The 12,871-nt window shown below is 46.9% G+C and overlaps 1 protein-coding gene across 3 annotated transcripts in view; it reads right to left on the bottom strand.

Moving 5' to 3' along the window:
• TMEM178A (transmembrane protein 178A) overlaps positions 1-12,871 on the bottom strand; it is a 43,340-nt gene that overhangs the window by 10,789 nt on the left and 19,680 nt on the right. Inside the window, exons 2-3 of one of the 3 annotated variants that reach the window (XM_079792445.1) lie at positions 2,301-2,414; positions 513-650 (exon numbers count right to left, since the gene is read on the bottom strand). In XM_079792445.1, coding sequence (XP_079648571.1) covers positions 513-650; positions 2,301-2,414 — 252 coding nt within the window. Of the gene's footprint in view, positions 1-512; positions 656-2,300; positions 2,415-12,871 lie in introns of all 3 variants that reach the window. The other 2 variants (XM_079792447.1, XM_079792446.1) reach the window with 2 other exon arrangements.

Here is a 12,871-nt window from a genome sequence, read left to right as displayed (position 1 = left end):
GTCTCTAGTACCTAGAGCAGTGTGTGGTACATAGTGAGTCCTCAGAAACCACGTGTAGGATGAAATGAATGAAGGTTTTGTGTCGAAACATGACCCCGATGACTCCATCACTAAGGGGTGTCATCGGAGTTGACTTTCAGCCTGGGGGGATGGGCTGTGCCCCTCACTGACCCTCTCTCTCCTCAGGGCTCCTTGTTTGCCGAGAGTCTGGCCAGGGCTGGGGTACAGTATACAAAAATGGGATAGAAAAATCAGAGCTGACTCGTATGGAGTTCAAACCCAAGATATTTCCATCCAACCTTCGAATGGGCCACAATGAAGAAATTGGGGGTGCATTTTGAACACTGTTGTTTCTTTAAATTCTGTATTACCCACCAATGCCAAACAAACCTTCTTCGGGCCACTTTTCTCACGAGTGAACACAGAATAAATGAAGAGATAACAAAGGGAAGCCAGCGGCTTCCAGGGCAGCCTCACTTTGGCCGGGAGAGGCGTCTGAGGGGCTCACGCACCTGTCATGAGGAACAGGAGGCCGGCCACGTGCTGGGTCAGGCTCTCCTCCCAGAAGAAGCTGACCGTGGCCACGATGCAGCCACAGAGCAGGACAGCCACGGCCATGCCCAGGAAGCCGGCGGTGATTCTTCTCAAATCTAATCTCGAAACACAAACAGACATCCAAAATAATAAGCAGAAGGAGGGTCCTTGAAAATTAGAGAAAGAAGAGCTTTGTGTATGTTATGAAAATTAATAAGCTGCACAGACAGGCTCAGGGCCTACACGATCGAGGTTTCGGGCACTTTCTTCCCATTTCATAAGAGGACAGATGGGGTGTAACACCCCGAGGGGTCGGCGTTACCCTCTGCGAGTCTGTGGAGAAGTCCATACCAAGTAGAGAAGAGAGCAGAGGACAGCGCCAGGGTCAACTTGGATAACAGATAGCAAGTCACTTGGTACACTGAGAGCAAGGTAGGTGTGCAAAATATCTTTATTATCTTTACAAGCGCAATAGAAATGCAGGTTTCCACCATGGCAATGGCTGTGATTAATCTGACTTTGGAGAAAGAGCCTGAATAGCGAGTTATAGTGAAATACGGTTTCACCTGAGCACCACGGATGCCAGCTACTTTCTTTTCCATTTATCGATTCCTGCCTATTTTCAAAAAGGATTGGAGAAAGTGAAGGCCATTGTGGTGACTGATATAGGGCCCAAAGAGCACATAGGAGACATCTGCTCATAGCCATCCTCCCCCCCTTAAACATAGGCCCTGCCATCCAAGCACTCACTGCCCCCGGTTAAGGAGGGACTATTCCCACTGTGTCCACAACTGTCAGGTTTCATCTATCACAAAAACACAATTGTGATCACTGGGCCAGGAACACAGCCCCTCCCCCACCTTCTAGGCAAAACCAAGGGACGGACTGTCTACAGGTACCCGGACCCCTTTCCACTCTGATTGCTACCCTAAAGCAGCACTCAGACTGTCCTGCTAGCTTTGCGTCTTTCTGTTTTCTTCCTTCCTTCCCTCTGCCTTTTTTTTTTTTTTAACAAAGCCAATTTTTTAAATCGTTAGCTTCTTAAAACAATAGGTCCCGAAGATAGGTCTGCAGCCCTTGGGGCCAGGCAACAGGTCTGTGCACACCTGGAGCTAGGATGAGGGGCACACCCCACTGTTAGATGCGTTCGTTTTTGCTTTCCCGAGTTATCTCTCACCAGGCAGCACAGAGCAACAGTTTTCAAGGAAACATCAGCCCTCTTACGCATCACGCTGCATGATCCTTTCTAGGGTTTCGCGTTTTCCTAACAGTGAAAAAGGGCAGCATCTGCCATTGAAATGTAGAGGTAACAGACACCCTCTGAGAAGCTTATGACATACGCTCATAAAAATAGTGCAGCAGAAACACCAAGGTCTGAGATAGACACAGCAGCTACAATGAATAGCGTAGAAGCCAAGCAAAAACAGGACCTAAGGTGTAACCTCTCTGGTGTACTAAGACAAGTGGCCCGCTACCTGCAGGTGCTTATTCCTGATGACTCGGTAGAGAAAGGACTCAGGAAGCCACCAGGGCCCACGCATGCTGCCCTGTCTTACGAAGCCCTTAGGCCTGGTTTCCACACATTTGATGTGTCACCGAGGCGTGACCACGGCACAGGGAAACGACTCCCTGAGTCTCTCTGACCAAGTCGAGTTGGCCCCGAGGCCCACGTAGGATCAACACAACATCTTTCCGTCCAAGCCTACGAATACTTGTTGTTCAGAAAGACACCATTTTCTCTCTGGCCCTTGACCAGAAATACTCACGAAGCAGATGCCATTCATCTTGCTGTATTGTCTTCGTTAAATTGAAAGGAATGTTTCGTAAGCGGATTGGCTGAGAAAAGTGGTACTTGATCGCCGTGCACCGCTGCGCAATACCTTGAGGCAAACAAGAGAAGTGATTTAGTAGTTGCATCTGTAATGGAGTTCTGGAGGCCCGAGGCCGAATAGCGTCTTCCAGACTGAGTGGGATGGGGGAGGGCGTCGGAGTGTCTTGATTATTTTCATTAATAGAGGCCAGTCAGAGCAGTAAAAACCTAAAACATGAAATAATTTTTTTAAATCGTCTTTCTTTCTTTCTTTCTTTCTTTCTTTCTTTCTTTCTTTCTTTCTTTCTTTCTTTTCTTTCTTTTACAGTGTGCTACCTTAAAAAAAAAAAACTCCACGTTTCACTTTTGAATGTATTCAATTGGATAAAGATCTAAACTCCTTTTATTGCATGTCAACACTGAGTTTGTGTTAACTAAATGCAAAACTCCTCAAGGGGAAATGGCCTAAAAGTATACAGATGGTTGGGAGAAATCAGCTTGAAACAGGAAGTTAACACAGATAAATTGCATAGGTCTGAATCTGGTCCAACCCCTAACTCTCAAATGGGTTGCATCAAAAAGTTCACTAGGAAGTGTGTGTTTTTGGAAACCAGAGACATTTTTCTATCAAGACAACCTTCTGCTAGGCCGCTGAGGTGGTGATTAGGTCTTCAGGCGACCGCAAGAGCCTCTTTAACCCCAGGCCACCTGATGTAATTCCTACACATGAATTTCACTGACCCGAACTCTGGGTCCTGGGAGAAAGGGTGATATTGAAAAATTCCCTGCCCGAGGCACAATATTTTGAAATGGGCAAGCGTATCCATTACTTCTAGTACCTTCTACTGTCCTCCCTTCCAACCCATACTTTTACTGCATAACTTAATATGGGACTATTTTCCCCCTAAAGCCTTCTGAATCCTATAAAAGTATCTACCCTCCCTTCAAATTAAAACACAACAGGACTTCCTTCTTCCATTGTAAATCATCTTGGTCAGTTGTTGATATAAATGCAATCTGATTAGATTAATTTTAAAAGAGATGTGAGTGAATGTTCATCCTTTAATCCTGGCAGCTGTTTAAAAAAAAAATCCTTATAAATGCAAAATAATCAGTGGAATTTCGGTAAGTACAATACTTAATGCTGGTGATGGGATGTGGACTGGGGAGAAATTGCTCTAGACTCAGAAGGGCTGGCTCTGGAACAACTCCTGTGCTAGGGAAGGAAGTGTGTGGGTCCCTTTTATATCATTGCAAATATCCTCAGGGCCCATCGCCTCCTCTGACCCTTGCTGGGAACAGGCTCGATCCCAGTGGGCAGGGAGAGTAGCAGAAAGGAAGGGAGCAGCCTGCCCAGTCCCCCTCCCCCCTTCCCCTAGGGGAGTCCAGCCGGTGCCAGGAATGAAGTAAGCAGTGCACATATCACCACGTTACTGTTCCTTCCCCACCAGGCCCCCAGGCTAAATTTAAACTGCCAGGATCCCCTGGAGTGAGAAGAGAAAGGAGGTGGGGAGAGTGGCAAGGTCTGCCCTGGACAGTAGTAACAAGCAGTCCTCACAGACCCCTAAGGCTGGGAGTCTGGTGGTGAGCCCAGGGCTCCTCAGCTGAGTTTGCAAGAAAATGTTCTACAGCCCTGATGCTCCCCTCCCTTGGAGCCGATTAGAGAGTTCGGGCAGAATTAGAAGGGAAAGTGGGAGTGAAGGACAGATCAGCAGCAGTGTCAGAGGCCTGCCATTTGCCGTTTTATTTCCTTGTTCTGAAAAGCTTGTTCCATTGTCATAGCCGAAAGTCTAACAGATTACAAGGGGAAAGTGTATGATTAAGGTCTGGCTTCCTCCAGCACACACGCACAACTGACACATGAAAGCTTAACACAAATCACACAGGAAAAGACCTGTAGTTTCTTGCTGGCTTATCAAAGACAAATTAGGTCCTTCTGATAAAAAGACGGAGCGTACACAGGTACCGGGATGGTGGTAAAGACAGAAGTTCCATGCGATGTTACGGTCAAGAGTGATACTGTGAAAGTCCACAAGGAGGCATTAGATTCAAATTTTTTCAAAGCCAGGCGTGCAGTTGGAATTAACTGGCTTTCCGGGTTTAGAGAGCAATGAATCTGGATCTCTGAAAAGGAACACAAAAAGCATGATCTCATAGCACCAGATGGCATCACACAATGGGGGGGAGCAACATGCGGAGGGTGGAAAAGAACGAGTTGTGGTCTATATTTAGTGATTAATGAGCTTCTTAAAGGGCCAAGGAGAGCCACTTTAATGACGATATTAACCATAGAATCAGATCTATTAATATGCTGCACAGGGGTTAGGAACGGGGTTTATGGGCTGGAGAATGGCTGTTGTTTCTGGTGCTTAGAGAGATGAATCCAATTCCAAGCTTCGTCATAGAAACCCATATTCCAGGTTAAATGAGGGAGAAATGTGAGAAACAGGACGTGCCGTAAAATGTCGTTAGTGCCAATCAAGAAGGAGGCAGCAGATGCGCTAGCGAAGGGCCTTGCAGTCAGACGAACTTGGGTTTGAGTCCCAGCTGTGTGGCTTTGGGCAAATGTAACCTCTCGGAGCCTCAGCCCCCTCATCTGGAAAAGAGCGGGGAATAATGGCAGACACTGTACAGGGTTATTGTGAGGAATGAAAGAGGGTAATTCAAGGACTTAGTTCATAGGGTGTGGTCCACTGTCAAATAAATGGCAGCTTTCAATCATGCGTTAGCTCTTGGGACCTGCCCACGTTCTCTGTGCAGAGCCATTGCCACACACGAGGAGTCTGCACCTGAAATGGGCATCACAGATGAACCCAGGCAGACACCTGCAACAGCTGCCTGAACAATGGCCCAACCGACGCCTCTCCTGTTTCCTCTCCATGCTCACTCCTGGAAGTCGGCCAACTGGCCTCCTTGCCACTGTTCTCTCCACCCTCTGACCACCTTGCATTGCCTCTGCTTCATAAACCTGCTGTGTGCAGACGGGGGGGCCTCTGGAGCCTCAGTCACTCATCTGCTACGTGCAGCGTGAGAACCGTTAGGCTTTACAATATCCACCTGCCTTGTACAGTATCATTAACTTCGCATGTTTCTTTAAATTGGCTACTATAAGTGGGAAATAGTTTTCTCGCCATGATGTGATTATGTATTTATTTTAGAATTATGTGTTTATTTAAAAATAAAGTGCCACAGAGTAGGGGCTACATAATGGTTCATTACATAGTTTAATGTCCTGCCAATGTGCCAGTTTCCACACTTAGGCAAAGAGAAGATGGGGACTTCTCTGCTGGTCCCTGGGAGCAGTAAGCCTGGGTTTGCATCGTCCAGCTCTGTCTCACCCCTATTCAAGAACACACCATTGGCTTCCCCCTGAATCAAACCCAGGCTCCAGGTACCTAGCATCTGTCCCTGCCCCCCATCTCACTTACACTTACTTGTGACTGATCCCAGGAGCTACCCCACACCTCCCAGACCCCTGCCCTGGCCAGGTGGTGCCCATTTCTTCCTCTACCTACACCCACACCTTAGAACAGTGGTTCTCAACCTTTCTAATGCCGCGACACTTTAATACAGTTCCTCATGTTGTGGTGACCCCCAACCATAAAATTATTTTCGTTGCTACTTCATAACTGTAATTTTGCTACTGTTATGAATCGTAATGTAAATATCTGTGTTTTCCGATGGTCTTAGGCTCTCTACAGCAGCAGTTCTCAACCTGTGGGTCACGACCCACAGGTTGAGAACTGCTAGCAGGGTCGCCTAAGACCATCGGAAAACACAGATATTTACATTACGATTCATAACAGTAGCAAAATTACAGTTATGAAGTAGCAACAAAAATAATTTTATGGTTGGGGGTCACCACAACATGAGGAACTGTATTAAAGGGTCGCGGCATTAGAAAGGTTGAGAACCACTGCCTTAGGACAATCCAAAACCTACTGTCCCTCCAGGCCGCTGCCTACATTCAAAAAACTCTCCCCAAACACAGCAGCCATGCAGCTTCTCTCTTCTCTGGCTTGAGTTTGCTCTTTGAGGCTGAGCCACACCTTCTGGCTTGGGTACTCAGGCTTGGTCATTTCCTCATAGATCAGAAAGTTGGCCTCCCTTTGGATTTCCCAAACTCCTTAAGAGTTGAGCCCGTGACCTTTTCCTGGGTTCGTGACAGTTCAGAGACATGTCAACAACAGTTGCTGACAACAGCAGGGTAACCGAGGCTCCGGGTTCTCCAGCAGATGGAAGGGTCAGTGAACAGTTTCCTAAACATTTCAAAGGCCACTGGGAATTCCAGAACTGACCCGTGGGCCGAAGAGTAAAGAACTCTTTTCCCACCAGCTCTGACTGCACACCCCCCCAGTTTAAAAGGAAAGATCAATCGTGGGGGTCACAGGGCTAAGTAGCTGCCATGTTCTGGTCAGAAAGATGTGATTTCAGAGGAATCCGGTGCTAAGCAGGCAAAAGAAAAGGTTGTCCTCATCATCTCCTTTCATGGGTGTGAACAGCCCACACTTAAAATAAATAAACTAAGTGCAGTCGATGTATAATAGGCTTAGTGCTGTCTTTTAAGCCTCAAATGGCTGAAATGAGTCCTGAAGCCCCATCATCAAGACTCCAGAAATGAAAGGCGAGAGGTACAAAATGAGTACCTCTAGGATGGCACTGTCCGGTAGAAATACAGTGCAAGGCACATTTAGATATTCGAAATGTCACACCAAAAAAAACAAGTGAGATTAGCTTTCATATGTTTTCATTTAACATGCAATCGATATTTTGAAAATTGTTGAGATAGTCTATATCCCTTTTTCATACGAGGTCTTCGAAATTGAGTGTGTGTTTTCCACTTACAGCACGTCTCTTGGACAAGTCACATTTCAGGTGCTCAGTGGTCTCATGTGGCTGGTGGCTATTGTACGAAAGAAGAGATTTCCAGGAGAAGGTGTTCAAGTAAAAGCAGTGAAAAGCAAGACTTTTGGGTATAGGAAGTACCTGAAAGATGTGAAAGTCATTCTTTATTTAGATTCTCTCTCCACAATATATTATCTTGTTCGAGAATTGTCGGTAACTGTCTCGTATTACTAATGCAGAAATCAGCTTCTTAGTAATGTGGAGCTTTAGTATCTGCATTCATTCTCTCTTCTCTGGATGACCACTGGTTTCCCTGAGTTAAGTTTTACTTTTCCTTTAATGTACTTTTTTGGGTATCTACACTAAAACATAATAAAAGATTTAAAACCAGAGATTCTCTGCTTCTCAGAACCATCCCGGCACATACAGTCGGTGACACAGCTGTTGGGATGGGTATTCTTCACTGGAGAGGATGCGATTTTATGTGGCCTATGGGGGATTTCAGCCCGGCAGCTTGCTCTCTGCTTCTTCCTCCCTCCCCATTATTATTCCCATTATTATTTTCTCCTTCCTTTTACCTTCCCTCTCTAGCTGGAGATGGGAGAACCACAGTGTGGAGGCAATTCCTCTTCTTTTGTCTCCATCTCAAAGTTGCCAATGTGGGGAAGGGGGTATAATTATGGCATTGGATAATGTCATTCCTTCCGTGGGAGGCAGACACAGACAGGAACGGACACCCTGTCCCGTACCTTGTTCCCTCAGCCCCAACCCATGTGAAATCGAATACAGCCATCGACTCAGTGGATGCTCAACCACAACACACTGTGTTATTTCCTTCCCACAGGGGATACCAAGTTACAGGGACAGACCCACAGTGGCTGTTGGTTACTTTCGGTCTGGTCACAACATGCTGACCTCAGAGAATCGATACAGTCTGAACAAAAGCTGTCTTAATCGCACATGGGTCTAAAGCTGCTGTTAATACACACCTGATGTTCAAATCTCCTGGATTCAGGGAGGCATCTAGTCAGCGTGGGAAGCAAATCTAAGCTTTCCTCTCTCTCCAGCATGACTTTTTCAGTGAATGTGACCATCAGTGAATATAGGCTGTTTTTTTAATCAAAATGTTAAGCCTGTATACCCTCAAACAGAAAGAAACTTGGCAATATGGTTTGTTTTTTTTTCCCCCTGCATGTAATATGTGTGTATAAGAAGCAGCAGGCAAGGGTATAAACTAGAATATTGGCTTTGAAACCAGCGGTGTGACTTAGAGCACTAAACTCAACCACTCTGAGCCTGCATTTCCATGTTTGTAAAATAAGGGTAATAACAAGCTCACAGAATTGTCATGAGGACCGAATGTACAGTTGACCTTCGAACAATGTTGTGTGTGTGTGTGGGGGGGGGGCATGGAGGGGAGGTTAGGGCTCCGATCCCCTCCCATTTGAAAATCCTCTTAACTGTTGACTCTCCATGGGCCTTTCAAATCCCTGAGTCAAACAACCTCGGACCCAAGGGAAAACAGTATTTTCCACCTGCAGTTGGGAACCCATGTTTGTGAATGTGAAAATACTGTTTTCGATCTAAGGCTGGTTGCATTTGCAGATGGGAAACCCATGGGTTGCAGGGCCAAATGTACATATGGGGCGGCGGGGCGGAGCGGGGAGGGGGAAACCCACATATAAGTGGACCTGAGCAGTTCAAATCTGAGTTGTTCACGGGTCAACTGTACTTGTAATTTCATCCTCATCTTCAGCATTTGGGAGGAAGTAAGTTGCCAAGTCTCAACCACTACTTTTTGCCATCAAAAGTCAATCATTTATTCTCTTTCACGCATTCATTTATTCATTTGTTCAACAAACATTTATTTAGCAAGTGCCTTTTAGACAGAGGACATACTTTCCGCATCTAGAATATGACACCACAAAAACAAAAACAAACTAACTCTGAAATGGGAAGAAGGGAGGGAGAGAGATGGGGAGGGGTGTCCCACCTGTACCTTGATGGCCTATAAACACTGATGGAGTTAGCAATTTCCCAAATACTCAAAAAAGAGCAACTTAGTGGAGAAAGGCTGCCCCGTTCAGAATGGGCTGGCAGTGTTCTGGGCAAATTGTCCTTAAAAACAATGCACTGTCAGCCCCTTCCAGGTGTCTTGATAGAATCCTGCTAATTGAGTGGCACTATCAGAAGTTTGCGCCCTTTATGAGAATGAGCCCTGGATCACATTGAATTGACTAATTACCCCTGTATGTAGAGATTGGGAAAGCAATGTTTGGCAGAGCTAACGCATGAAAATATAGGCAAGGGCAATGGCGCTGCTCAGACTGTGAAAAAAACGTAAACACATTTGCGACTGTGAACAATGTTCCCGTGTCCCCTTCACCAGATGGGCTGCTGGATTTATGAGGGGATGTGTCACAGATACATATCAAGATAAATGGAAACTGGGAGCCCCTTTAAAACACCCTGCAGGAGCTAAAGAGAGAGCCTGTGTGGTAGCTGGCTCCATAATTGATAGAGTCGTACCCCTGGGCGTTGACAGGTTATGGAAATCCATTTTAAAAAATATATATATAAACGGATTTTAAACAATATTCTCTACTTTTTCTAAGTCAAGATAAAGGCTCAGCCATCATCAAGCTAAACTGACAAGTCCGAATTTCATTTTCTTTAGCTTCTTCAGCTTACTCTCTCATGATTAGGTGGTCTGATAGGTACCAGAGACAAGAAGTGAAATTGCCAAACTGGATGGGTGACCAAGAATTCACTCCAACAAGAGCAGAGAACGGCACTCACCACCTTCCAGTGGCAAGAACCTTATGGCAGGAAGAAGCCAGATCCCAAAGCCATTTGTAGCAGCTGCAAAAGATTCAGGGGCAGGGCCCTCTGTCTCTGGCAGCCTTTATCACTATTTCCCATGTGCCCGGCTTCCTCCAACAGCTCCACGGGCATTGCTAAATCATGACAGAAATCTGCGGCAGATAAGCACACTTTTGAGACCGCCAGAATTGCGTTAGTGTAGTTCTAGGAAAAAGGATAATCACACTCTTATTTATTACATGGCTTCTTAGGCTGTATTCAAAGTGCCTTCTCACACATTCTATAAGTTACAAAAGGCAGACATTCTTCCCTTTTTACATAGAAGGAAAACAAGGCACCGACCACTTGAGTGATCTACATCAGCGGTCACCAACCTTTCGGACCTCATGGACCATCAGTGGTCCCCGGACCACCGGTTGGCGACCGCTGATCTGAATAGTAATGATAACCTGCTGAGGGCGTGCCACATGCCGGACTCTATGCTGAGAGCTTTACGCCCATTTCCTCCCATGAGGCAGGTTCTGTCATTACCTCTGTTTTACAGAGGAGGAAACAGGCTCAGAGAGGTTCAATAGTCTGCCTGAAGTCCCACGGCTAACAAGTGACTGAGCTGGCATTGAACTTGCATCTGCCTCCAAAAACCAATTCGCAGCTATCTTCACAGACTTTGTCAGATGAGAATCACTATGACTGTATCTGATCATGCCTAATGAGTCCCTTTAAATGGACAAGGACAGAGCAGGCAGGCGAGGATTGACATGTGGCATTGCTTCTATCATATTAGTCTGTGGATTTCCAGTGCTCATTGCCCTCCACCCACCAGGAAGCAGAAACAGACTCCAGGAAAGCAGGGTCCAAAGCTTTGGATGCATTTCCTTTCCTGCTGGCTGAACAGGTTTTCAGGTGCCTAAATCCCTGGCGGAGGCCAAGGAAAACCAGAAGGGGCAGAGGAAAGGCTCTGGAAAGAGAAGAAGGTGCTGGAAGAATGGAGCGGGGAGAGGACACAAGGGGAAGAGATTCCCCCTCTCTGTAACCCCAGGGCCCCTGGACACACATGAGCCCCAGATGGCAGGTTGGGGGTGGGGTGGCGTGGGGGAGTGGTTAACCCTCAAGTGAGGATAGGAAGGGGAAACCTCACCGTTGACCAAGTGGAGCTGCCATCTCTGGTGGAGATCTCTCTATGCGTGGGGAAAGAACCTGTCCCACCCACCCACCACCTGCATATACACTGAAGTCCCCATTCTTCCTACTAACCTAACCACATAGTTCAAACAGTCAAAATAACCATCAGGTGCTTGAGCCTGAAATACAAATGTACTCCTGGGCCGGTTCCAATGACAGCAGGAAGGGGAGCTGTAATCCTCTTTCTGTTTACCACCTGTGCTTATCACACCCTTGTTGGAGGACAAAGAGAGAACGAGGTAACTTGCATATAGTTCAGAGCTCTACTGTACGACCGCTCATTGCATCTTATAACACACACACCACCACCACCACCACCACATCTCAGCCCACATCTCATCAGAAAGAGCCCACACAATGTTTCCCAGCCCTAATTTTACATCCAGCAGCACGAATGATATAGGCAACTGAGCAGAAAGAAGAGAAAGTGCAAATAAGCAGTTTTACTAAGCATCACTTAAATCAGCTATTTGGGGATACAGTGCAAAGAACCGAGGGCAGACAGAATCACAAAAATTAAAGATTCACCCAGCGCCCATTCACCTTGTGGGGTAGCGGCCCTGCCCCAGCTGCCCCTCCAGGGCCCCCCCATCGGCTCCCCATCCTGCCCCCAGGCTCGGTGCCACCAGCTCAGCCCAGCACAGCACATTAGCATTCTTATCACTCCCCTCAACCCAAGGGGAAAAACTTCCAGCTGCCTTGTACTTAAGCATCACCCTCGGCACCATAAGCCTGAGCCTGTGCATAATTGACAAGGAATATGTTGATAAGAAATGGGACTGTTCCAAGTTTCCGAAGGATAACTAGGTAATTAAAAGAAACAATCTAATTTAAGAAACTTCTGAAGAAATTCTTTTAAGCTCTCTGGCAACATCCTTTATGGATTATTCTCTTTCACCAGTGACTTTTGTTTTGCTTTGTTTGGTTTTCAAAGCCTGGGGCTAGATATCTGATGTTCCAGGGCTGTGGTCGGCAAACTGCGGCTCGAGAGCCACATGGGGCTCTTTGGCCCCTTGAGTGTGGCTCTTCCACAAAATACCACGGCTTGGGTGAGTCTATTTTGAAGAAGTGGCGTTAGAAGAAGTTTAAGTTTAAAAAAATCAGGCTCTCAAAAGAAATTTCCATCGTTGTACTGTTGATATTTGGCTCTGTTGACGAATGAGTTTGCCGACCACGGTTCCAGGGTATCCCACGGTCCCAGGCCAACTCTGGGAGTAACTTAAAAAGCCCTGGACTAGCAGGCAAAGGGCACCTCCATTTCCTTGCAGGGCTCAAGTACCCGGGTTTTCTGAAGTCTGAGCACCTGGTGACTGCTGGGGGCTGAGCACAGTGCCCTCTGCGGACCTTGGCACTCCGGCCAGCAGCTGTGCCCACTTGTGCAGAGCCACGCAAACGGTGTCAGGGAGCGCCGTTCGTTAGCAGGAGCACACATGTGCAGAGCTGAAGTCAGCCTCCGCAGTGCTGTCTGCTTCCGGCTGCACCACTTGGCTGCCTGGCTGGTGTAAGGCCACACACTGAGCCTACCAGCTGCCAACCTACACCCTGAGACCGGCAAGTGAACATGTGGGCCTCTACCAGCCCCACGCCAGGAGGCCCACCACCTCCTAACAAACAGCCTGGACCAGCGTGTTCTTCATTCCACATCACCTCCCTATCCTGGAGGTTTGGTTTAACATT

Source organism: Cnephaeus nilssonii, assembly GCF_951640355.1.
Source record: "Cnephaeus nilssonii genome assembly, chromosome: 15".
NCBI classification, from domain to species: domain Eukaryota; kingdom Metazoa; phylum Chordata; class Mammalia; order Chiroptera; family Vespertilionidae; genus Cnephaeus; species Cnephaeus nilssonii.
Note: the sequence above shows the minus strand (reverse complement) of the source record. Positions and strands in the feature narration are given on the sequence as shown.